This window comes from Mesocricetus auratus, unplaced genomic scaffold (genome assembly GCF_017639785.1).
Source record: "Mesocricetus auratus isolate SY011 unplaced genomic scaffold, BCM_Maur_2.0 Super-Scaffold_4256, whole genome shotgun sequence".
Taxonomy (NCBI): domain Eukaryota; kingdom Metazoa; phylum Chordata; class Mammalia; order Rodentia; family Cricetidae; genus Mesocricetus; species Mesocricetus auratus.
In genome coordinates this window covers 33,275,383-33,302,288 of record NW_024429182.1, presented here as the reverse complement: position 1 = coordinate 33,302,288, position 26,906 = coordinate 33,275,383, and the positions used below count along the sequence as shown (strand labels likewise).

The window sequence follows — 26,906 nt, the reverse complement described above, 5'->3', positions numbered from 1 at the left end:
AATGTCTCTCCAAATCTGACTGCAGGCTTATCACCCTCACTATATAGAGTTCAGTGGTGATGCTTTGGGCTCACTTTGACTTACCCTTCAGAATGAAAGCCCTTAAAGTGACAGTCTCTCAGCCTTTACCATATCCTAACTGCAACGAACTTTCTCTGTGTGTTTCATTTTATATCCTTTTTCTAACCAAGCCCTGCCATTCCCATCATCCTCAAAGCTGAAGGGTATAGAGCCATAGCAAATGGCCCCTGGAACAATTACCTCCAGCTTAGAGAATACAGAGAACATTCTGCGAACACAGCGGCAATGGGAGAGAGGGAGGAGGCAGCCATGTACCTCACCCTTGGCTTATTGGTATTTAAAAAAAAAAACAACTGATGCTCACCTCTTGTTCTCTTTGTAACTTCCTAGTATTTTTTATTCAATAAAATATTTGTAGAATGAATAAACATTATGAAATGTTGGTAGGAAATATCATCGAATTGTATTGCTTTGTAGCTAAGTTCTAGCTTGCTAAATGTTTAAGAGCAGGAAGCCTCATAGAGTTTTAAAAGCAATATACATAGTACCTGAAGGTAACCACACAGTGTGGCAATCTTGACTTGGGTCAAATTTTAATCTCTTTGGGAATTAGCCACAAAGTGCAGAATTCTCCCAGACAGAAGGGTGCAGTTGACACTAGGGAGACCAACTAGAGCACTGTGTGTTTCACACAAGAGTTCCAGTCTGTGCTTGCCTCTGCCCTGACTGTTCCTGTGCCAGCTTGCCCCAGCTGCAAGTACTGAGAGGTAGCAGGAAATCTGAAGGCTTTCTGCTTGCAACCACCCTCCCCCAGCCAATCTGCATGCACCCCAGGCCTCATGCTGGGTTTTGCAAGTCTATGCAGTGTGTTTAAGGGAGGCCTTGAAGGGACAAGAGCTGAACTTTTTTTCACAAAGCAATCTGGTCCTGCAGAAGGATAGACATGCTAAAGATGGAAGCACCTGGACTGTCCTGGCCATGGAGGGCCTCCGTGGAGCCTTAGTTCACACCTCTGTAAACAGTGTGCTCATAATGAAGTGAAGCAACTGAACTCAGGAAGGCAGAGTCAGGTCTGTGGCTCTAGCTTGCTCTCCTCTGGTCCCATCACTGAATTAAAAATGGCACTCCGTTGCCTCCTAACCAAGCTTTCTTGATGCCTTTGACTTGTCTTTGGAGCTGGTTTGCAAACACCCATTTTCCAAAGGAAGCATCGTTGTTAAGACTTGGAACCATTATCAGTCCTTCCTTTCTGCTCTCTCCTTGTCAAGCCACTTGCTCTTTGTGATAGCAGTGTCACCCTTGGGTAAAGCTGTAAATGTGATCAGGAGATGTTATTACACAATTAGGGTTGTCTGAATATTGTTGGCAATATGCAAAAAAAAGTCCAGAGGCCTGCCCCTTGTGCTTCTGACCTAGCTAGGTTCATTAATCCTGGACTGATTCCATTGACCCAAGATCACAATTCCAGCCACCATGTCCAAAATTTTTTTTAGACATAAGAAGGATTTAATTGCATTTATTTACTTATATATTTATGCATGTATATGTGTACATACATGTGCCATAGCATGCTTAGGAGGTCAGAGGACAATTTATAGTTCTTTCCTACCCTATAGGTTCCAGAAATAAAACTTACGTCTCAAGGTTGTCAGCAAGTGTCATTTCCTGCTGAACCATCTCACCTCTGGGGCCAAGAAGTAGAAGGGATTAAAGGGAAGGAAAATGAGTTTCCTGTTATTTTAGAGATATAGCCATGCATCACATGATGATAGAGAAGTCCTAAGAACTGCAGTGTTGAGCAATCCATTGCTCATTTACTTAAAGCACACAGCGACGTTGTCTTAGTTACTGTCCTGTTGCTGTAATGAGATACCATGGCCAGAGCAACTTATAAAAGGCAGTTCTCAATGGGGGCTTGCTTACAGTTTCAGGGGGTATTCTATGATGGTCACTGTGGGGAGCATGGCATCTGACAGAGAGGAAGGCACTGAGCCAACAGCTGAGAGCTTCCGTCCTAGTCCACGTGCAGACACCAGTTAGAGAGGGGGTGGAAGAGACTGCCACCGGGCTTGGTGTGGGCTTTTGAAACTTCCTAATCCTTCCCACACAGTTCCACTAACTGGGGACCAAACATTAAAATTTTATGAGCCTATGGGAGTCATTCCCATTTAAACCACCACAGTGGTTTAGCGGACTTCATGCCTGTGCTATGTGAGCTAGCCTGTTGATTCTAGGCTACCTTTATACAGCATGGTACTTTCACTAAATACTGTAGGAAGCTATAACACAATGGCAAGTATGTATGTATCCAAATGTATCTAAACATGGAAAAGGTGCAGAAAAATATACCTGTAAAAGATTAAAATGATGCCTCTATATAGGATGATTATTATGGATGGATTTTCAGGATTAGAAGTTGCTGAGTAAGCTTGTAAGTAAATGATAAGTGAAGGCTAAGGCCTAGTACATTGCTGTCCCTTTAGAAACACTGTATATTATTGAACCCTTGATTTAGAAAAAGTTTATTAAAATATTTGTCTTCAATGATGAATTATCCTTATTTTTTTTAAACATTAAAATTTTTTGTGTGTTTCCTTTCACCATGGGTTTCAGGGCTTGAACCCAGGAGGTCAACTTGGTAGAAGTACCTGTTATCCACTGAGCCATCTGTGGATGGCTCATTTTTAAACATGTAAACTCTGATAAGAACTTAAAGCACATGCTGTATAGCTACACAAAAATATTTTCTTTATATGCTTACTCTATACACTTTTCTCGTGTGTGTGTGTGTGTGTGTGTGTGTGTGTGTTTCCTAAGAACTAACACATAAACTCACACCTTCTCCTGGGTCTATAGAGGGTCAGGCCCATCACTATTTTACCCTATGGGCACTAATGTGCATGCAGCTATCCTCTGCAACAGTAAGGCCTTCTGGATTCTCTTCTGAAGGAGGAGACTGGAGCTTTCTCTGGGTCAGGTTCTTCCTTCCTTCATACTTTTCAGAAATATGCCCATGGTGGCTTAGCTGCTCTGTTTCTTCTTTTCAATCAGATATTTCTCTGTGAACACCCCTCTCTGTCAGTGAGGACATCTTGGTATTGGGTGTCCATGTTCTCCAGTGCATTCCTGAACTACTTGAAGTCTGAAATCTTCTCCTAAACCTAACACCGCCAATTTTCTTAGAGGTGTTTCTTTTTCTTCTGCAGTTTTCTTTTGCTGGTTAGTCAGCTGTATGTTTTCTAGATGCTGGGAATTATCTAGCTCCATTATAATTTTATGGTCACCTTTGGGGATGAGGTACATGTTGACAAACTGACTAAAACATTACTGGCCAGCATGTGATTGGATTTCTTAGAAGCTATATAATCCTTTTCTCTTTGTATTCTACTACCTGGAACCTGGTATCTCAGCTGTGCCTCTCTGGAAGAAAGGCTGGAAATCTAGTGTTCAGTTTTAGTTTGTTGACCAGTGAAGGACTCGGCTACTGTTGTTCACTGCCCCCTAAAATATTACAATCTGCAGCTGTCCATATCCTTGGGCTTTGGGGAACGTATATCTCTAACTTACCTTCTTTGCATACATTGCTCAATGTTCCTTCCTCATCCTAGGGAAAAAAGCCAAATGTGATAATTCCCAATTCCAGTGCACAAATGGCCGCTGCATTACTCTGCTGTGGAAATGTGATGGAGATGAAGACTGTGTTGATGGCAGTGATGAAAAGAACTGTGGTAAGTAAAGACTTCAGCAGTCTCACTGGTTACCACTCTTTGATTTGTGATTGGACTTACGCATTTTATTGAAAAGTGCAGATGGTCTTTTAGTTTCTACAAATGTATTGAGAATCTGTAAATAAAATCCACTTAAAAGTATTGCTGTGAATCAGAGTCCCATGAATCTATACTGATCAGGAGGCATATACTGAATATTTGACATGACGCAATTGAAAGGTTTCCATACCCCGATGTTTATTAAGTTTCTCTGCTGATGCAGTAAGCCAAATCTAGCTGGATTAAAAATAAAGAACTAGGTTTAACCTGAGCAGAGCACTTCTGGGTGACTCTGGGGGGGGGCAAGGGAGCAGGAGAGAAATCACATGGCTTCCCTGTTGGTGTGGTCTTGAGCTTTGCAGGAGGAGCCTAGACTTTTGGCGGTCTTTCTGAGGGGGCAAGGTTTGGAGAGGGAAGACCTTTTTTCAGTTGTTATTTCGTTTTAAGTGGCAAGGCTACCAAGAAATCATGTATCAGACCAAAGCCAGCCCCAATCCCCACCTATTTTTATACTACCTGTTACAGAAGATTTTATTATCTAACTCAGCAGAGACACCGGAGTCATTGTAGGAGCAATGACTGGATTTTCTTAAATCCTTTCTGCATAAATACTGTTTACCAGCTCCACGGTAGAAGGGCCTGGGCAAGGGAAAGAGGCAGATGAACAGCACAGTGCATCAAGATCACCTGAGGTGGCTTAAATTGAACACATCGATGGACAGAGTCCTTGCTGGATCCTAGGTGTGGAGGCAAACAGGGAAAGTGCAAGCATAGCCAAAGCAATCTCAGCCCAGTATTTGAGGGCAGTGGTGGTGCACACCTCTAATCCCAGCACTCGGAAGGCAGGGGCATTCGGATCTCTGTGAGTCGAGGCCAGCCTGGTCTATAAAGCTACACAGCGAAACCCTGTCTCCAAAAAAAAAAAAGAGTGTTTGAAAGGGAGGAAAAACTACATTTTTACTCAAAACTTCCAAAGCGTTCTTCCAACTTCCCCATCTAACCTTCGACCCATAGTCGATTATAATTTTGGGGATGACTCACTTTTGAGCTTGACAACTAGTATAATCAATTTAATTGTACATTCCATTTGTCACTTGCTTCTGTGAGTTCCCAAAGTAAGTATCTTATGGCTTCCCTCCCTTGTGCAACACTTTCTATCTGCATGTATGTGTGTGGTTTGAATATCTTTTCTTTGCCCTTATAGTGTACATTCAGAAGTGAGAAAGATGAACTCTGTGAAGATGTGTCCTTTTTATCCTTGCTCAGACTCTCTGTGCCATAGCTGATCTTTCATATCATCATGGTATTTTTCACTTTGCAAAACCATCTTCTTTCTCTATGGCCATTTCCCTGTTCTCTCTTTTGCAGCGTACAGAGATGATCATGGGTTGAATTACTACAAGAAGCCCTATAGCCTGGTCTCTGTTTCCATATGGGCCCAGGAGAACACCAGCCTTGTATAGCACTTTCTGTGTTAGCACTGTATAATGGAGATTTAGAAATGGGGTGAATTTACGAGCTGGCATGGCTTTCTATGGTTCCTTAGCTATATAGTTCAAGGATATGAATAATCCCTTAGGGGGCATCATAATTCATCAATCCATGCTGAATTTTACAAACTATCTCCCCAGTTTAAAGGTTAAATGAGAGTAGCTTAAGAGTAAGCCCTAGCCTCCAAGAGACCTCTACCTATTTTTGAACCCCATATGCCAAGGGATCTCTTTTAAATTTGCAGCACACTTCAGGCTTTAGGTGATTTACAAACACAGACTATTGATTAGAAGGATGCTTTAAAATGAAAGTTTAAGCAGAAAGTATAGACATAGAGGTATGGAGGAATTTTAAAAAGATAATCACAGGATGTGGGTGTCTTCTCTGGCTACTTTGGCAAAACATCCAGATTCTGGGACTCCTTCAAGGGTACTGTAACCAAGCTGCCTGGTTTGTTTGTCTTTACTTTCCTAGTCTAATGAATGGATGACTCGATGTATTGTGACTCGAAGTCCTGCCCTAGGAAGAATTAGTAGTGGAATTGATATTTTGCCTTAGGCTATTTGAATGGGAGTTGTGAATTATGGACCTTAGCACTGGCAGCTTCAGTGACTTTAAGTTGGTTTATGTTAAACCAAACCTTGGCCGAAGGCCTGAAATCTCTTTGAATTCCAAGTTCTGCCTCTTGTTGTAAGTGTTATAATTGTCATTAAGTTTGTCTAGTGGATGAGTTCCTCTGCCCTGGCAGACCCATCAGAGTGGCAGTATTTAGTTCAGAAGCCTCAGCACACCTCTGTACTAAGTGCATGTATTGTGAAGAATGTCCCTGCAACAGTCTTGGTTTAGACCCCTGTGACAAAAGTACCATAGGGAGGGGTCTTAAATGATGGAGATCTTATTTTAGGGTTCTGGGTGTTAGGAAGTCCCCAAACTAAGAAGTGGTAGACCCAGTGTCTGACAAAAGCCCTACTTCTGAGTTTCAGGTGGCTGCTTTCTTCCCGGGTCCTCCATGGTAGACGAGAGTGAGGGAGGACAGGAGAGGGATGAGGGGGAAAGAGAGAGGGAGCTAGAGAGAGGGACAGAGGGAGGAAGAGAGAGAAAGAGGGGGAGAGGGGACAAAGGAGGGAGCGCAAAGGAGAGGGAGAAAGGAGAGGGAGAAAGGAGAGGGAGTGAGAAGAAGAGAGGGGGAGAGGAAGAGAAAGCAAGGACAAATAAGCACTAATGTTTCTAACGGGTACCAATCCCACCTGTGAAGGCTTCATTCTCACGGCCTAATCACCTCCCAAAGTTCTCCCTCCTAGTACATCGCTGAAGGGATTTCAGGATATGAAGTTTACTAAGACACACATTCACTCCACTGCAAACAGTTATCCTAAGGGCCATCATAGGATGGGGTGTTTGGTTGTTAAAATCTTTTCTGTGGTTTGTCTCCTCTGGAGCTCGTGATGAAGTGTGATTTTGAATAGTATGGTGTTGAGAGGTGGCAGGGCACTTGCCAAGTGATTAGATCAGTGAGAGGGAATAAATCCTTTCTCCTGGACAGGATCAATTACTAAGAGAGTGGGCTAGGAAGCAAGGCATGAGGCCCTTACCTAAAACTAAGCAGGTGCTAGTGGTGTGCCCTTAGGATTCCCAGAATTCAGAACCTTGAGGTGAAAGAAGTTCTTTCCTTTATAAATTGCCCACTCTTGAGAGTTCCATTTTAGGGACAGAAAATGGACTTGGAGAAAAACACCTCAGAGTTTGTGAATGAGTTGGAAGAAGTCCACGGTGTTAACACTGTAAACCGACAAGTTCATTTTAAGATGTTCTTAGCATTTGTCTTCCCTTGACTTTATTTTCCTTCAAGTCTCTCCAATGTATACACCCCTGCTCTGAAACTTAAAGGGGAAAAAATGAGCTTTCTAAAGTCTCCCTACATGCTGACAGTTGATTATCAGTCAACTGATTCTGCATTAGTTTTAAAGGAAAACATACCAAAATATAGTTCTTACCCTAATTTGAAAGTTGGAGTCTGGGGTAATTGACTTCAATTCTAACTTGGAGAATTAAATTCTTGTAGTGAAGAAGACATGTGCTGAGTCTGACTTCGTGTGCAAAAACGGCCAGTGTGTTCCTAACAGATGGCAGTGCGATGGGGACCCTGACTGTGAAGATGGTTCTGATGAAAGCCCAGAACAGTGCCGTGAGTGTGCCTCACTTGCTTTGGACTTGATCTCTTTCATGCTGTTCTATCTCTGTTCTAAGTGATGCTTTATCGATTGCTTGGCATTCATTTTTCTTTGCCTGCCTTGAACCTGAGGCCAACTGACTTGAAGGTCATTTAAGCTATTAACAGTTATTCCATCTCCTTTAAAGACTGCTCTCTCTAGTCTAACAAGACTGACATTCTCTTGGGTAGCTTCGCCATTGAATACTTAAGACTGATACTAGCACATTCAATTAAGAACTCCTTGACTAGGTGCATAGATTTCAACTGTTTGACAATACCTAAGTACATGGTCCCCTGATCCTGGAATTTAAGTCAAGATGTGAGAGTTTCCTAAAGGTTACACATAAGCTTTGAAATGCACAGATGTTCATATCATGAAAACATGCTATTATAAAAACAGCAAGATGATGAGTAATAGGGTCATTTGGGGATTTTTAACAAATTTGTAACCTAATGCAGGGGCCATAGAGTTTGCTAATGAATAAGAAAAGCTCCATAAAGGCACAAATATATCTCTCTGCCTGTAGGCTAGTTTGCAGGGGAAAGTCCCAAAACCACAGAGAAAGGAGTGATGGAATCTAATAAATTGGGATCATTTGTGTGCTAAGGTGCAGAAAAGTCTGGAGATTCATTCAGTAGAGGCCTGCTGACACAGAAGAAATAGTACTGACACAAACCAAGTTTACATTAAGGATATAATTATTCAAATGACCAAGGTGGAACTTGCATTTTTCTAGAATGAAGTGAGCGATTTTGTCAGGGAATTAGAAACCTGAGGGTCCTAGACAGGATCTACACAGATTCAGCCCCATGTTTCATCAGTTAGTGACATGGTAAAATTATGTCACTATTCATGCTTTGCATATATAAAGAAAAATGTGAATGGATGCCTAGGAAGGCTACTATTTCATGGAAGGTCTTATAGGTATTAGCCCATCTGACCTTTAATGGAGTCAGAATTAGGTGACAATATTTGGTGTGCCCACTGATAGCCAAACATAAGTAATGGACTAGGAGCAGGCCAACCAATCAACTGTGCCAAGTAAAACAAAAGCCAGAACTGAGCATGCCGCAGAACCTTGAAGGAGTGACATGGTCAAGGTTCTCGGGTACCCTGCCAGGTGGCCTTGTTTGGCATAACTTCTAAGGACGGAGCTGGCGAAGGATCTGCCTGGCTTCCACTAGTCAGTGTGCCCCATGTACCTGACCACTGAGTCCCAGGTGTTGCACTTCCAGGCAGCACGGGAGCAGCAACTTTGCACTGACCAGTTTGGAGGCTCTTTTGAGACTGTATGTCATCAACAGATATGAGAACATGCCGCATAAATGAAATCAGCTGTGGCGCCCGTTCTACTCAGTGTATCCCAGTGTCCTGGAGATGCGATGGTGAAAGTGATTGTGACAATGGAGAAGATGAAGAAAACTGTGGTAAGAAGACTGGTGTGAAGTGGCATACCCCAAAGACCCTTTTCCTAAAGAAAGGTGGGCAAGGGATGCTAACTTAAGCCAGAAAGCAGACGGCCACTGAGTCGGTTTTCAGTAGCTTTGCTGTCTGCTCAATATTGGTCCTCCTAGCCACCGTAAAACTGTGAACCACCTTTTCCTGGTAATTGGCCACTTGCCTGGTGTATCCTCTAGGCAGATAGAAGCAAGCAGGCAAGTCATCTTGGTGCTTATATTCAGCGTAGTATATTTAGCATAGCTTAGTAAGGCAGCGGCTATGTGGGCTTTTTTCTTTTATGACAGTGATTCGTGGGCCTTCCTTACATTTGGCTCAATAGAACTAGAAGGTGATGGGGCCAGCAGACACATTCAAAGATTTAGTTAGATTAGTTTCTTGGAATAAGTTTACTTGAGTGTGACAAAGTGTTTCTGCCAACTAGAATTTATAGTTACGTTAGCATAGAAACATGGTCAGCAGATACCTAAGGCCTATCTAACCTTTGTGTCCTATGATTCCTATCTCTGAATGCTAGCTCTGTTTCCTACTCTTTCATACTTATATTCTTGGAGTGTCTATAATGAAGCGTTCCATGTAAAAGGTGAAATCTGAAGGTTGAAAAACATTGCTTTGAGTGTATCTAAATCTGAGTCTGAGGAGCCTAATGTCAAGCTGTAGTAGTAGCCAAGGGAGTTCAGGGTCCTTGCAGATGAAATGCTAACCTGGAACTCAGGGTCCTTGTAGGTAAAACACTAGTCTGGAGCTCAGGGTCCTTGCAGGTGAAACACTAGTCTGGTCTGTACAAGTCAGTTAGTGGAGGCAATACCACTGCACCTAGTCCAATGAGTTTCATGCTCAGTCATAGAACTGAGCTTCATACATTGCCATGGCAAGCCCTGGAGCTGCAAAACATTTCCCTTGCAAATCTACACTTTGCTTCCCAAGAGAGTCGTGGTCTCCTTTTTACCAATTATCACCAAATTGTGACTTTGGTCTGTTTGGCAGGAATTTAAATCAAAACCTAAACTCACTACTGTGACTACCTTGTCATTATTAGCATGCAGAGTTGCTAGGCTGTGATTCTGGTCCTAGCAGTGATTAAAAATAAAACACTGAAAATTATTAAGATGGTATTCCTAATATTTATTTAAAGGACCCAAAAGAAAGGAACCATGTAGACTGTTCTATGGTTTGTTTCTTTTTGGATAGTGCCTTAATACCCACTATACCTTGCCCACGTATAGCTGATGCATATTCTCAGCTAGTGATGTGATTTGGGCTGACATACAATAGGTTGGTCTAGGTATAACTCTGCCTTCCAAAATGAAGTCGCTGATACCAGCTTACGCTATTGATCACTGTCCCTTTAAGTGTCAGTTGTGGTTCTCATCTCAAATTAGTTTCTAGCCGTATACTGTTTTCTTGGTCCTTTATTTCTGCTCTTATACATAGTATGGCTGCATCTTATTTTATACTGTGAAACTGTTTTGTCATATTTCAGACACTTGCTCTCAATATAACAGCACTATAGCTTTTAAGTTAGAAGGCTAAAATCAATCATCAAAGATCAATATATTTGATTTGGTGATAAGAGTCTTATATTTAAAAAAATGCTGATGCACCTTCAATGGAACATCTTCCCTCTAACAGGCAACATCACATGCAGTGCTGATGAGTTCACGTGCTCCAGCGGCCGCTGCGTCTCCAGGAACTTTGTGTGCAATGGCCAGGATGACTGTGATGATGGCAGTGATGAGCTGGACTGTGCACCACCAACCTGTGGTGCCCACGAGTTCCAGTGCAGCACCTCTTCCTGCATCCCCCTCAGCTGGGTGTGTGACGACGATGCAGACTGTTCCGACCAATCAGATGAGTCTCTTGAACAGTGTGGCCGCCAGCCGGTCATACACATGAAATGTCCTGCCAGTGAGATCCAGTGTGGCTCTGGCGAGTGCATTCACAAAAAATGGCGGTGTGACGGAGATCCGGACTGCAAAGATGGCAGTGACGAGGTCAACTGCCGTAAGTAACTTTCCAGTCCTCGGCCACGTCTTGGCTGGGGACCGCCTGGCTGGCTTCATTCCTTTGTGTTGCCCCCTTTCACAGCTTCTCGGACCTGCAGACCTGACCAATTTGAATGTGAAGATGGTAGCTGCATCCACGGCAGCAGGCAATGCAATGGCATCCGAGACTGTGTGGACGGCTCTGATGAAGTCAACTGCAAAAATGGTGAGGTTCTCGCCATCGTGTTCGCATGGACCATTGGTTTCTCTGGTCAGACCAACAATGGAACTTCTCCCCTGTGTTTGGTTTTGTAGTCAATCAGTGCTTGGGCCCTGGAAAGTTCAAGTGCAGAAGCGGGGAATGCATAGACATGAGCAAAGTGTGTGACCAGGAGCAGGACTGCAGGGACTGGAGTGATGAGCCCCTGAAGGAATGCAGTAAGTGAGGGGCTTGCTTGAGGCCAAGGCTGGGAGGTTCCATGCAGTCCATCGGTGCTAATGCTGTTTAGACCTTGCTTGATGGTCCATTGAACTCAGAATGAACTAAAATGTAATATAAGCTTGATGATACAGCATTATGACATGAGATTCTACCCAGTAACAAATTAACCCTGAGTTTAGGAACTCCTTAAAATAACTAAAAATAATAGCAAAACGAGTAAATACTGTATAACTGGCAGGTAGCCTATCATTCAGCCTGAAATATTTATCTACAAAACAAATAATCAGATCTTAGCAAGGTCTTCAGCAGCCTAAGTCTAAATGTGAATAAGACAGCTATCAATTAAGAATAAGATGTCATACTAATTTGGACCCTGGGTTATAAAACAGGAAACAAAATGAGCACTTGAAGTTGGGAGGGACATATGTCTGTGTAGCATCTTCAGAAAGTTGGATGGGGAGTGGGGCGATATATTTGATCAAAATACATTTTGTATTTCTTTGTAAAAGTCTCATAGGATAAATCTGAAACAGTGTATTAAAAACAAAGAATAAGCTACCAGTAACTTTTGCTATGCTTTTATTCCAGATATCAATGAGTGCTTGGTCAATAACGGTGGCTGCTCCCATATCTGCAAAGACCTAGTTATAGGCTATGAATGTGATTGTGCAGCTGGGTTTGAACTGATAGATAAGAAAACCTGTGGAGGTGAGTTGAAGCAAGGAGCCTGGCCCCTGGAGGACATGGGAAAGGGCAACACGCATCTAGTGAGGCAGAGACACAGCAAGATTAATTCTAATTTCCCTCCTAGATATTGATGAATGCCAAAATCCGGGGATCTGCAGTCAAATTTGTATCAACTTAAAAGGCGGTTACAAGTGTGAATGTAGCCGTGGCTATCAAATGGACCTTGCCACTGGCGTGTGCAAGGCAGTAGGTAAATGGACTTGGGCGGTGTGGCTCTGGTACCCTACTGAGTTAGTGGTTCTAAAAGATACAGTCGGTTACGGCAGCAGTTAACCTACACATAAAGTAATACCCCAGAGCAATGTACTAAACTCCCAGTGCAGCAGGGTAGCTTAAAGCAGATCAGCTTCCTATGCTTCTGCCTTGGTCGTTCCTTTTGTATAGGGTACTAGCAATAGTCGCCATGTTTGCTTCCTTTCTGCTTCTGAAACTGAGCACAAAGAAAAAAAACCAAAAAATAACTTGTTTATCAGCCACCCTCCTGTCGAGTGCTATAATCTCAGGACTGCCTTCCTAAATAGAGTAGAAGTACTTACAGGACCAAGGGGCTTGAACTCCAGGCTGGGTACCACTGAGATGTTCAGCAGTATCTTTAGAAGTGTTTCTCTGTGGAAAGGAGGTGCCGTAGAAGACCTTGCTTTAAAGCAAGACTAAATCAGCCTGGCTTATATCTTATAGGCAAAGAGCCAAGTCTGATCTTCACTAATCGAAGAGACATCAGGAAGATTGGCCTAGAGAGGAAAGAATACATCCAACTTGTAGAACAGCTAAGAAACACAGTGGCTCTGGATGCTGACATTGCAGCTCAGAAGCTGTTTTGGGCTGATCTCAGCCAAAAGGCCATCTTCAGGTAACTTTCACTTGCATTCCTGGATATATACACCACTGTCATCGGGCCTGTAGAAAGGACTGGGGTAGGGGGTGGGGCGTCTCTTGTTTCTAGTTCCAGTATACCAGCTAGTTAGTTGGAAGTATTAAATCCAACACTATTAAATTGTCATCAGCTGTTACTTAGGAATAAATCATTGACCATGAAGTAAATGTGACTATGCCTTCAGATGACATCTGAACTCCTCATATTTTCTCCCCTTCTATAATTGTGAGCTGTCTTCTCTTGCTACAAATAGAAATGATGGTAGTAGCTTTTCCTCAGTTTAAACTGTAGACCTAGGACAATGGCTGCTGAGTCAAATGTTTTTCTTGCATCTAGAATACATAACCACAATTAGACATGCTACAATATTGCTAATTTCCCATCCCCAAACATCATGGCTGAATAATTTCAGTGCTAAGCTGTAGGTTCCTATACTCTTGATGGGTAAAGTCCTTGACCATTTTATAAGCAGAAAGTCCATTCTCCATGGTCCAATGGTGACAATTTTTAAATTTCTTGTGACCTATTCTGTTTCAGTGCCTCAATTGATGACAAGGTTGGTAGACATTTTAAAATGATCGACAATGTCTATAATCCTGCAGCCATTGCTGTTGATTGGGTGTACAAGACCATCTACTGGACTGATGCGGCTTCTAAGACTATTTCAGTAGCTACTCTAGACGGAGCCAAGAGGAAGTTCCTGTTTAACTCTGACTTGCGAGAGCCTGCCTCCATAGCTGTGGACCCATTGTCTGGGTTTGTAGTCTTTGTTTTCCTTCACTTAGCCTTTTGGGTGCTAGCCACATAGGTTGGGAGCTTTTCTCATGCATCCTAAGAGTGCCAGGAGCAGAATTATCTGTTTCAAGACATCAATGACAATGTTCAATGTCTAGCCCCTCCCTCCCACTTTTCTCTTTACTCCTTCAGCTAATTCCCTTTCTTCCCTTGTCTCATGACTTCATTCTCTCTCTCTCTCTCTCTCTCTCTCTCTCTCTCTCTCTCTCTCTCTCTCTCCCTCCCTCTCTCTCCCTCTCCTCTCTCTCTCCCTCCTCTCTCCTTCTCTCTCTCCCTCTCTGTCTCTCTGTCTCTCTCGCTCTCTCTCTCACACACAAATTTATCTATAAAATCTAGGATCTACAAGTAAGAAAAAAGATGTGATATTTCTTGGAGTCTTACTGTGCCTAATTTGATCACCTCCGGTTATCTCCGTTTTCATGAAAATGACATAATTTCCTTCTGTATGGTTAAATAAAACTCCCTTGTGTATATGATGCACTTGAATGAAATATCTACTTGAAACCAATCACAACACATAATGAAGGTATACTAATAAAAAGAAAAATGTCATGAGTGACAAGATACAGAGCAATCCTGGGGCAACCCTTGTGCGTGACGTGCCTCCCAGTCTCACTCCTGATTGTATGGCTGTGTGATGGCATTAGTGATGCTTTAGAGTTCATGTGTGTCATACACCAGGAGGGATGTGTGTGTGTGTGTGTGAGAGAGAGAGAGAGAGAGAGAGAGAGAGAGAGAGAGAGAGAGAGAGAGAGAGAGAGAGAGAGAACGAACACCTTGTTGGGTTGGCTCACTCTGCGTAGTCAGACCTAGGATTCACAGAAAATACTGGTATTTGCATAACCCTGTCCCCTCAAGGCTTCCATCTAAAAATACAAATTGTGTGAAAGCTCAATGGAAAGGAACAGACTTCTGTCAAAATATTTCACTAAGGCAGGCAACTTAGAAAAAGTCAACTGTAGCCATCCCAGTTGGCCCCTGTGAAATCATTAGAACATAATCCCCAAACTCCTCCTATAGAGCTTACAGAAAATGCCTCCTTCATGGATCTGAGCGAATGTGCCTTTAGACAGGAAATGTATAACCCTGGGACTTTGGTAGACACTTACACATCTACCAACACAGACTAACACAGTTATAACACGGAAGTTACATTATTGTCTCCTATAGTCCTGAGGAGTAGACCCAGAGCCTCACATATGGTAGCCAGGAGCTCTACCACTGAGTTCGCCTCCAAGCCTTGTGTCCTCACTGTTCAATTTCATGCACTCAGAACAGAATTAGAGCCTTAAGCATCAGGATCTATCTTGAGAGCCTCAAGCTCAAGAGTTTTGCGCCCTTTTTAAGCCTCAGATTTAAGTCACAGCTTTCTTTCTTCTTGGCCACTAAGGCACATTTCTGATTTAACTCTCCCAGCTTTGTTTACTGGTCTGACTGGGGCGAGCCAGCTAAAATAGAAAAAGCAGGGATGAACGGATTTGACAGGCGCCCACTGGTGACTGACGACATCCAATGGCCTAATGGAATTACACTTGGTATGTATGTCCTTCTCCCTCCCTCCCTAGTTAATTACTTTCACCATGTTTAAGCAAATGCCCATTGTACATTTGAGATGATACTTCTAGTTCCATCTATAGCTGGAGAGAGGGGCTCAAGAATCATGGTGGACTTAACAAATTGCAGGAACCAGGATGGCTGGTTTGTCATCTAGTTGGTCTAATATGCAATGGACTCTCAGTGAATCTTTGATTTTGGGGATTTTTCAAATGGAATGCCACAGGCATGGGTATCTTAGCCTTCCCTAGGTGGCAACTTATGACTGTTTCCTTCTGAATTATCTAGGAAGAAGTGCAAAATACAAGCCTTTTAAAAAAGCTATAATGTAACAGATCCCAAGTCAGTGACTTTGAGAATCTTAGAAATCCCATTGGCCCCTGCAGAAAGAATGAAGTTAGTTACAGGTTCTGTTGCTGGCTTCACAAGAATTATGGTGTCCCATTAAGAACTCCTGTTAGAGAAGAAACTGTAAAACAGAATAGATTCTTTAGATAGTTTTAAATAGAAGCCAGAGCAGCCACAGTTCATATTGTGTCAATTATTTTCTTGCCTAGACCTTGTCAAAAGCCGCCTCTACTGGCTCGATTCCAAGCTGCACATGCTGTCTAGTGTGGACTTAGATGGTCAAGATCGGAGAATAGTGCTCAAGTCTCTGGAGTTCCTAGCTCATCCGCTTGCACTCACAATATTTGAGGTAAGACGTGGAACTCACATCTAAGTGGACACTTTTAGAACAGGTGTGTGGGAAGAGGAAGGAACAATGCACAACTGAAAAAAATTTACCTAAAGACTGGTACATACTAGACACTTCCTCAAAGAACTTCAAGAAACCGGAACTTGCTTCCCTTACCCTTTATACTCAATATCCCAGAGAATCATTCAATAACCTTACCCTATTACATGGTGAATAAATCATATAGGACTTCATTTGTGACAATTTCAGATGTACATGCTAATTTTCAGAATTCTGTTTTAGGATCGTGTCTACTGGATAGATGGAGAAAATGAAGCAGTGTATGGTGCCAATAAATTCACTGGATCAGAGCTGGCTACTCTAGTCAACAACCTCAATGATGCCCAAGACATCATTGTCTACCACGAACTTGTTCAGCCCTTAGGTAATGTGAAGAAACCCACTCCTTAATGACCATGCTAAAGGAATAGTGTGATCTACAAACCACTACCTACTAGCTCCTTAGCTTCTCAACTTCCTTTAAAAGGGAACCTTTGTCCTCTTGAACTCTAGGCCAAACTCCACATTTGATATCTCATTCCAGCCATCTTGGAGAAAAGACTTCATGGTCAACTCTTAGCTCTTTTCAACCCTCAGTGGCATAGCTTTCTTCTTGATTTCTTCTGGGTCTCCATTGCTAAGCCTACTGTACCAGCTTCCACAGTAGGCTTCAGATCATGGATACTCCTCAGGATTAGTTTTCTAGGTTTACTGTAGCAAAGTACCACAAACTGGGTGCCTTAAACAACAGAAATTTACTATCTCACAATTCTAGAAACTAAAAATCCAAGGTCAAGGTTTTGGTAAGTTGGTTTTTGGGAACTTGAGGGAAGACTCTATCCCATACCTCTCTTCTTGGCTTAAAGATGTCCATTTCCCCCATTTTTTATGTGCTTATGCTCATATTTCATCTTCTGAGGACACTGGACATTTGGGGTTAACACCTGCCATAAAGACCCCATCTCAACTTGATTACCTCTGTCAATACCATATCTGCAAATAAGGTCTCATTCTAAGATATTGGCAGTTAAGAATTCAGTGTGTGCGGGGTGGTGGTGGCACACGCCTTTAATCCCAGCACTCGGGAGGCAGAGGCAGGCGGATCTCTGTGAGTTCGAGGCCGGGCTGGACCGACAGCCTCCAAAACAATATAGAGAAACCCTGTCTCGTAAAACAAACAAAAACAAAACAAAACAAAAAAAGAATTCAGTGTGCAAATTTTATAGAGACACAGCCAGTAACACCTATTCTCCCCCATGGCATAGCTCCTGCCCAGAATACTGACTCACCTACCTAAGGAGACCCTCACACCTCCCTGTGACTGAGTTTCCTTCTACTTTGTAGGGATTAGTCAGTATAAAGCCAAGAAAGTGTGACTTGTCCCCTTCTTCTGAGCCTTCACTCTAATTTTTGAACAAGCTTTTTGAGCCAGGCCTGGCCCCTCACCTCCCTTCACACCAACCTATGGAAGATATAACTCTTACTCTACTTCCAAGAAACCTCTAAATCTGGTTATCTTTTAGTGTGTGCTTCCAATACATTGATTGATACCCATTCAACATTAGTGATGTACATTCTTCATGACTGTTAGTCTCACTTGAAGGATTGGCAGAGTAGACAAAACTAAGCTCCATGGAGACTACAGATAGTTAACATTGCAATGCCTGTTTTAAAGGACCTTTTGCCCCCAACTAGGTAAAAACTGGTGTGAAGAAGATACGCAGAATGGAGGATGTGAATACCTCTGCCTACCAGCACCACAGATTAGTGACCATTCTCCGAAATATACCTGTTCCTGTCCCAATGGGTACAATCTTGAGGAAAATGGACGAGAGTGTCAAAGTAAGGCTTTCTACATTTCAACCACAAACAAGACATGTAGCAAGCACTGTAATGCAGTGGCTACGACAGCTTGTTTTGATTTCAGAAATTCTGTTGTAGTTAGCTTTGAAATCAGTTTTAGAATATTATAGTTATTAGTGTTATTGTTTTATGGCAGGTGTTTATATCACGATTTTGGAGCTGACATGTGTCCATTTCAACATCAAATGAGTTTATCAGTGACTAAAGTGCCAGTGTGCCACACATTAGTTTGTACTGATTGCTCTGTAACACCTTTATCTAGCCAATTTTCAGGTAAAGTCCTCCACAGAGGGCATAATGAATCCTCTGAAGACATCTGAGGAAGGAGACCGTGGTTGTAGAATCTTTACTGACCTCAGTAGATGATGCAAGGTTAAGCTCTTACATAGTCTGGACTTGAGTTTTAGTATTTTGTTACCAGCTTTTGATTAAGCAGCAAGTTGAACTTGCTGACTATAAGCAAGGTGCCTAAAGTCTCATGGGTTTCTAGCTTTTGCTTGAAACTGGCTGTTTCTCTCCATTCAGATACATCCACTTTATGGCCTAGTTCTGCAGTGGGTTGACTCTTTTACCTGGACTTAAATAACCTTTCATCATGACTTCTCTGGACTATGTGGCCAGCCACTCAGGAACCTTAGCTTTAACCAGGTTCTTGGTTTTTATAATCCAGGTACTTCAACTCCTGTGACTTACAGTGAGACCAAAGATATCAACACAACAGACATTCTACGTACTAGTGGACTGGTTCCTGGAGGTATTGGGTCCAGTACTGCAAACAGTTAATCTCAACTAACTGTCGCTTAAATAATTAATGCAGCCTTTAACTACTGGCACTGCCCCAACAGGCTACTTGTGCCTAAAGTCCAAAGACTTTGGAACCTGCATATCCTGGATTTTTCTGACTTATTTAAACCTGTTGGCAAAATGGCCATGTAACTCAAATAATTCTAATCCTAAATTCTGGTATGAAATTATAGTGTCTACTAGAGAAAAATAACAGGTACAAAGGTGTGAGGATCTCTACCAAAATGGGTAGATTTCTAAGTCTTAACTCAAATTCTAATAGACTGATTCCTTGTATGTCCTTGCAGGGATCAATGTGACCACAGCAGTATCAGAGGTCAGTGTTCCCCCAAAAGGAACTTCAGCTGCTTGGGCTATCCTTCCTCTCTGTAAGTAAATTCACTTCCCATGCATACCTCACAGACAGTTCTAGTTTGTATACAGCTCCTTCCTGTGATCTCCTATGCTATCATAACACATGAGACACTGAATTACATTCACTCCCTCAACTCTCTGGTACCTACTCTTCAATGGCATCTATCACATGACAATGGACACCAGTGAATACTCACCAATTGCCTACAGGTCTTACTGCTTTCTGTGTCAAGCTTGTTAGCCTTGCTTATCCTACGTGGAGGAAGCCCCTTTAGCAAGAGTTCTAGTCCCATTTGTTGTATATTATGATTCGCAAAGACGTAAACAAAGGGTCAAATGACTTTTTGAAATAGTTGAAAAATTCATAAAGGATACATTGGGGGGGCGTGTTGTCTGTTTTGTTTTTTGGTTTTTCGAGAACAGGCTGGCCTCAAACTCACAGAGACCCACCTGCCTTTGCTTCTGAGTGCTAGAATTAGTGTGCACCACCACTGCCCAGCCATAAAAGGTAAATTTAAAGTAATTAAAGATTTTCAAACTCAGGGGAAAGGATCTCCAAAGCCACTTTTGGGCACACTAATTCTAAGGCACTTTGATTTAAAAGCTCCTTTGGCCTAACTTACTGGTTTACTTAACACACCAGAACCACTTGACTGGCACTCCAAAGGCTTCTGTAATGTTCATGAAGTTGGCCTAGGGTTGGGACTCAGGACTCTGTACTCCCGTGGGTGTGTAAAGCTCCAGTGCAAATATTCACACAGCCTGAACTCATTTTCAAAATTTCATCTCATTTGTATTCCAACTTCCATCTATCCAAGCTCCCTAAAACATGAAACATTTATTAATGTTAATTACCATAGATCCATGAATATTAGACTTCACTTGTGATTTCTTTTTCAGTGCTCTTGGTTATGGCAGCAGTAGGTGGGTACTTGATGTGGCGTAATTGGCAACATAAAAACATGAAAAGCATGAACTTTGACAATCCTGTGTACTTAAAGACCACTGAAGAGGACCTCTCAATAGACATTGGTAGACACAGTGCTTCTGTCGGACACACGTACCCAGCCGTAAGTCTGCTTTGTCTGTATTCACTGTGACTTGGCATGAGTCTCTTCAAAGGAGACCAGAACCTCTAGCTATGGGTACCTGGGCTGGGAAGGATCATGAAGTCCCGAGATACTTTATCCACTGGCTACATGTTAGATGCTAACTGTGTAGCCCACTGAAACAGTCAGTTGATAAGCATCTCACCCACAGAGGAAGGCAGGTAAGTCCTATTTGTCATTATTTTAGATTATAAAAATGACATGTGAATAGCAGTACAAACCAACTAGCTTGTTTTTAAACTTCAACTCCTTCCATACCGGGTAGCTAAAGGTAAATCAGGGTGGGCATATGAGGATTGTGTATAGGAGAGTTGACAGAAAGTCAATAGCTTGAGTGAGATTCAATTAGCCTAAAGTATTAAATGCTTTCCTTAGAGAGGTGCTCCATCCCACCCAGGAGAGCCAGCTTTCCACAGGAGCAGCAACAGGAATCCCTTGTTCTTCCCCTCAAAACACAAGTGCATATTTGGCCTCCATTTCAGGACCATGGTGAATGAAATATGCTTAACATTGTCATTGCAAGTTCTCCAAGGAAACATGGAGCAGTGTTCAGTTCATGTTATATGTCTTCACATTTGTTTCCAAGATTTACACTTCTTAAACAGAACCAGTCATGCTGTTTGTCTGTTTGTTCTAACAAGCAGGTACAGATTATGTATCCCTTATTTAAAATACTTGGTGCCAGGAGTGTTCAGGGTTAGGGAATTTTTTTCTTTTAGGGAGCATGGATTTTAGAGTTTTTGCATACATAAAAAGTCTGAACCCAAAATCCATTTGTTTCATGTATTCTTATATATATAGCCTAAGATACTTTACCTGATATTTTATTATATATTCATTTTGACCACAACCAATAGCACAAGGTAAAACATGGAATTTTCTACTTAGAGTGTCATGATGCTACTCAGAAAACTTCAGATTTAAGAACCCTTTTGGGTTTCAGATTTTCTGGCTGAGGACACAAATACAATTCATGTGTCTGGCCTCCCATTTGCTGGGTTTGTGAATGGCCAACTCAAAGTCCGCTTTGAGCTACTAACAGCGAGTAACCACCAAGCTCATGGGAACCTTTTCTTCTCTGCAGATATCAGTTGTCAGCACAGATGATGATCTGGCTTGACCTCTGTACAAGTCTGAACCAGTAGCACCCCACTCCGGAACGGTAACCGAGCCAGCGCTGAAGTCTCCTTTCTTCTGCCCATCTGGAAGAACATCGAGATATCTTTCCGTGGATCAAGTTTGTGTGCTTGAACATTTTTATATCACTTTTGTAAATATTCTTGGCCACACTCTACTTCAGCTTTGGATGTGGTTACCAAGTATCTGTAACCCTTGAATCTCTAGACAGTATTGCCATCTCTGGCCAAATATGCACTTTCCCTAGAAAGCCATATTCCAGCAATGAACCTTGTGCTATAGTGACCCCCACCTGTACATACATTGTATAGGCCACCTGTACATATCCCAGAGAACAATCACTATTCTTAAGCACTTTGAAGATATTTCTATGTAAATTATTGTAAACTTTTTCAATGGTTGGGACAATGGCAATAGGATAAAACGGGTTACTAAGATGAAATTGCCAAAAAAAATTTGTAAACTAGTTTTGTACGTATAAATGAAATCTTTGACCTCTGTGGAGGTTTGCAAAGACTGACTTCAAACTACTGTACATTTTTTTTCAAGTGCTAAAAAATTAAAACACACAGCTTAACTATGGTTTTGATTATTCCTCTAAGATGGACTGGGAACAGCCTGTGTATCACCAAATGTTCTAAACATCTGAGCTATAGCTCTTGGTGTTATATACCTAGCCCATAATTGGCTAGTATCTTTTACAACCAAGTACTAATTAAAGAAATGGGTACCATTTAATATTTGTTCCCCCAAATTTATCACCTTCCTTTCCTTCCTTCCTTCCTTCCTTCCTTCCTTCCTTCCTTCCTTCCTTCCTTCCTTCCTTCTTTCCTGGCCTCAAGTTTGCAATGCTCCTGCTTCAACTTCCTAACTTCTGGGATTACATGTCTGCACCATGACACCCAGCCCACATATTTCTTATTTTATAAAAGACACTGTCTACCAAGAATTCCTTTTGCTCACAGAAGGTTCCTTTTTCCTATTTTTTCACAGTGATCTAGAAACACTTGCTAAGATTCTCATAAGTTCTCATGCTTTGTGTCCATGTTCTGTCATCATTGTAGGTCAAAGACAAGTGCCTTCTACGGCATGGTGAAAGGGTTATTCTTATGACAGCCTGACTTGTCTTACCATGAAGATGGGTAGGAAGGATGGTAGGCAGCATCGGTGTTGAACAATCAAAGTTGTGGCTCTCAGAATGCCCCAGGAACAGCAATATCAGCTGCTAGGCACTTAACAGAGATGAAGATTCTTGGGTCTCACCCCAAACCTACTTAATCAGAAACCCCAGTAATGGGGACCAGGAACTTTTCATGTAGTTCTGATATAACCTAAAGTTTGACAAAAAAATTCTAATATGGCTTCATGGAGACTATAATTGTAGTGTATTTGACATATTGTCAGTCTATAGTATTGGACATGTAGACATGTTTTGCCTATGGGGAATTTGTGGAACTTTGTGTGGAGAACAGATAAGGAGTTGGATACGGAAAGTGATACTGTGCCAAGAGGGGAGTTTTGTGAGTTTTCCATCACATTGACCATCACACCCTTACTCTGGAGTCTCAAGATGCCTACAAGTGAAGAAAGATGCAAGACTTAAAGCACAGACAAGATGCTCTGGTAACTCCACTGTGAGGTGGGCACTGATTCCTTTGGGATGAAATGGCTAAGGCAGCATCTAAAACAGACAAGGTCATTTTGTCTTTATAAATCTTGTCTCTTCTGTAAAAACCCAATAATTAGATAGAACTTACTGTATTTTAAAAGGTACAAAGTCATTTTTTAAATGTGTGCTTAAATATTGATAGAGCATTGTTAAGTTTTGCTAGAGTGTAGTTATCTGGTGACACTGCTACTGAATAGTTCACAGGGATGAGAGCCCTGACCTTTATCACCCAAACAAGATCTTAAGAACTATATGTGAGATGGGTTGATGTAACTTGGCTGTATCTCTAGAGTTTAATAGAGTGGATAATTCATTAAGAGCTGAAATATGAAACATTAAATTCTTAGAAAGGATAGTTATAATTAGACCAGCCTGTCACATGAGGCAACAGTAAGAGGAACCTCAAGGGACTTGAGGAATATCTTCAGGGTGTAGACAAATGTACAGATTTGTAGACCCTGGTGAAGAAATCCAGTCAAGTCTCTGAGACCAAAAGTTTAAGAAGCTGTTGCAAGCTATACTCTCCTTGGCAAGAAGTAGGCCTAGTAGCTCACCAGTTCCCTCATAATATTCTGACAGCTACTTTGAAGATTTGGCACCATCTTGGAGCCTTTGGATCTGGACAAATGGGGCAAAATAATTCTTTGAGGCCTCAACTTGTGCACTTGCCTAGATCCCAGACATCCTTTCTCTTAAACAAGTAGGCAGGTTTTAAACAGCATGGTAGCTGACCAGTTAAAGGGGTTGCTGTTCAGTCAGGAACAGGACAGAAACCTGAGACCCACCTACTGTCTAGCTTTTAACATCACCCCAACCCAAAGATACTGGTGGACTTTCCATGCATCACCTAGTTAAACGGAATTGATTTCCTAGCATTCTTACCTAGTAAAGTCTTTCCTACTGCAACAGTATATTCCCTTAAACCCAAATGAACAATGAGCACCATGCTTCTTCTTTCTCTTGTGGTAAACAAACATATTAAAACAAATCACAGACCCTCTGCTTACTAGATTCAAGAACAAACCAAAACTCTACTCCTGATCCAGAACTTTGAGCCTTTTGCTTCTAAGTCCATGTTTGATCTTCTTTGGAGAGACTGAGAATTGTGTCCCTATTTCAGCCATATCCTAGACCCCTTCAACTAGGCAATTTCAGAAATAGGAAAAAAAGTTTGGGAAGGTGTCTTGTTGCCAAGGAGAGAGGAGATGACTTAGAGGATGAGACAGTTGTTGTTGGGGTTTTATTGTTGTTTGTTCATTCACAGAGGGTCTAGCTCACAAGAGCTTCATAGAAAGGATAATAACCACCATTTTTGTAGGAATCTCATTCCCATCTCCCTTCACCAATAAAAAGCAGAATGCAAGTTAGTAGGGAGCCCTAAATCGAGGTTTGTGATCACATGTCCCATCTCTTTACAGGATCACTTCAGTCTGTTTAGTGTTTCTGAACCTGGTTCATCCAAGAAACAGGAATGAAGCGGGACCACAGACCCAGAGTGCATTTAAGTCTCCCTGTATGTGTATGTGTAGACCCTGGAACACGTATAAGACAGGGAGAATGTGGGGAGCATGGGCTCGGCAGGAACTCTGGGATATCTCAAGAATGGCTTTCTTCTTGGCTGTGCTTGGGGGCAAAGACAGATGGGCAGCTGGACGGGAGTGTTTGGAGTTCTTCATATCATGACAGTAGCATGTATTTCTGACCCAGGTGTGCCAGCTTGGGCAAGTCAGGAACCATCGCTGAAGTATGGGGAGGACAGGGATGCACTGGAGCAATGGGATGGATACAAGAGTGGAGTCCAAGAGCTCAGCACAGTGTCTGGCATCTGGTGTGTATGAGGCACCGTACTGACTATCACTGTCAGTATGTGTTGTTACACAGCCCGAGAACTGGTAAGGGGCTTTCCCAGTGAGCATTGCAGGCAGCCTCACTCACTGAGTAACAAGAGCCTTTCACATTAAATAGTTTTTCCCCATCACACCAAAGTCTGAAGTTCAGGAAGGATTTGACCTCACGCAGGTGAAAAGCCTTAAAGGACGATATGGTTTAAACCTCAGAATCATAGCTGGTATCTATGTATCTGCCTTGGTCTTTGACTGCTTCTACTAGGACATGAAAACATGGATTGGCACCTGCAGAGTGGCTTTCAATGGCTGTCTAAGTGTTTTTAATGACCCTTCAGTTCTTAACATATGCTTAATGTTGTGCTGTGAGCGTTCTCCCATCTTCTTAGATCCTCACAGTAACCACAATAGGCAAGCATCTTCATTCTACATATGTGAAAGCTAAGGGTATAAACCATGTGAGATTCCAAACTAAAAAGACTGCCATGGTCTCAGAAGAGGGTGCTGTCCTGTGCAAACGTTAAACTGGATATCACAATGTATGTTTGCTGAGTCTCCTTTCCCACAAATTGTAGAGCATGTCTGCAGTTTCTCAGTTGTTTTAGATTGTACGTCTAGCACGATGGTGCATGCAACTAGAGGGCCGGCATGGTACCAGAACAACACAATATAATTCGCTTACGCCATGCCTTCAAGGTGCTGGACTTGGTAGCCATCAAGGGATAGCTTTAAACAAAAAGACAGAAATTTGGCACAGGAACTTGGAGATATGATGTCATCCCCTAGCAGAGCATAGCAGGAGAAAGCATGCTACCATACAGCAATTCTCAGTTTCCAAGGCAGTTCACGGAATGTTGGTGCTGTGACTTCAAACCTGATCTCAATGTTCTAGAATCTGCCTAACACCCGGCTGTTTCTCAGTTTATACATACACTTGGGGAGGAAAGAATGTTTTTTAACAAAATGACTGGTTCTCACAAAACTGTCTTGCCTCTTCTAAACGTCACATTTGATACTAACAATACGATTTAAGAGCATGTAATGCCTTGGAGGCACACAACCTGACCATTGCCTTAGGATTGTCACTGTTGTAAAGGCACATGTTGGAACACATCCAGTCCTGCTGACCTGTAGATAATTATTTTTCTCTAAATGAACTGTACATTTATCTAAATAAAAATTTATTTTTGAGATAACTGTTGCAAGTCTACTTCTTCTAGGAACCTTTTGGGAAAACATTTTCTCAAATCTTCCTTCTTGGCTGAATAACTAAGAATGATTTAATTGCCCTTTAAAGAAAACACTAAGAATCATCCAGACCTGAACTGGTCAGGCTAAGATGACCCCTCTCTTGCTACACTGAGAAGGACAGTAGGGCCTCACTACAAGTGACAGTGTATTAGTTACCTCCCCACATCCTCATCCCTGTCCTTCTTCCCATGAAAGAAACAAAGTCAAAGCCAAGTTCCAGAAGCCTCTTGGAGCAGTCCTTCCTCCTGAGGAAGGCTGAACCTGACTGAAGGGATGATGCTCCAGGATGGCAGATAAAACAGGCATTGACAAGCAGGGAAAGGCAGCTCTGCGTTTCCTGCCTCATCGGCTCTTCCAAGGTCTGTCGAAATAGATTTGTGGTAAGGATGAATCTTCATGAGCCTTAGAGTCATTTCACATGAACCTTTTCTAAGAAATGGGCCTCTAGTGCTTGAATTATATTGGCTGCAAAATCTTGAAACTGACTCTGGGAGGAGATAAGTAAATTGGAAGATAGAGAAATTTAAAAAAAAGGAAGACAGGAAGGGGGAAGAAGGGGAGGGAAAGAGAGAAGGAAGGGGAGGGAAGAGGTGGCAGGGGAGGGAAGGAATCCTGGAAAAATTGGTCACTCACTCTAGCGAGTCCTTAATTTGAATGGAGAGAGGCACAACACACAGGACTGCCCCCCCCTTGACTAGCTGTGCTCACAGACCTGCTGCCCATGTACACGTTCCTGAAATCTACCACACGCACCTCCGTAGGTGTCTCAGAAAGAGGCGGCACATGCCCAGT

General features: G+C 42.3%; 1 protein-coding gene across 4 annotated transcripts in view; it reads left to right on the top strand.

Annotated features, from left to right (window-relative positions):
• The window catches only part of Vldlr (very low density lipoprotein receptor), a 35,045-nt gene extending 8,991 nt beyond the window's left edge, over positions 1 to 26,054 (top strand). The window contains exons 2-19 of one of the 4 annotated variants that reach the window (XM_040746018.1): positions 3,630 to 3,749; positions 7,342 to 7,464; positions 8,797 to 8,919; positions 10,583 to 10,954; positions 11,039 to 11,161; positions 11,251 to 11,373; positions 11,966 to 12,085; positions 12,189 to 12,314; positions 12,803 to 12,974; positions 13,536 to 13,754; positions 15,210 to 15,328; positions 15,905 to 16,044; positions 16,327 to 16,468; positions 17,779 to 17,925; positions 18,617 to 18,700; positions 19,038 to 19,118; positions 20,005 to 20,174; positions 21,298 to 26,054. In XM_040746018.1, the coding sequence (XP_040601952.1) occupies positions 3,630 to 3,749; positions 7,342 to 7,464; positions 8,797 to 8,919; positions 10,583 to 10,954; positions 11,039 to 11,161; positions 11,251 to 11,373; positions 11,966 to 12,085; positions 12,189 to 12,314; positions 12,803 to 12,974; positions 13,536 to 13,754; positions 15,210 to 15,328; positions 15,905 to 16,044; positions 16,327 to 16,468; positions 17,779 to 17,925; positions 18,617 to 18,700; positions 19,038 to 19,118; positions 20,005 to 20,174; positions 21,298 to 21,333 (2,540 nt within the window). In that variant the 3' untranslated portion in view covers positions 21,334 to 26,054. The remainder of the gene's footprint in view (positions 1 to 3,629; positions 3,750 to 7,341; positions 7,465 to 8,796; positions 8,920 to 10,582; positions 10,955 to 11,038; positions 11,162 to 11,250; positions 11,374 to 11,965; positions 12,086 to 12,188; positions 12,315 to 12,802; positions 12,975 to 13,535; positions 13,755 to 15,209; positions 15,329 to 15,904; positions 16,045 to 16,326; positions 16,469 to 17,778; positions 17,926 to 18,616; positions 18,701 to 19,037; positions 19,119 to 20,004; positions 20,175 to 21,297) is intronic. The other 3 variants (XM_040746026.1, XM_040746021.1, XM_040746034.1) reach the window with 3 other exon arrangements.
• Positions 26,055 to 26,906: the final 852 nt, after the last annotated feature.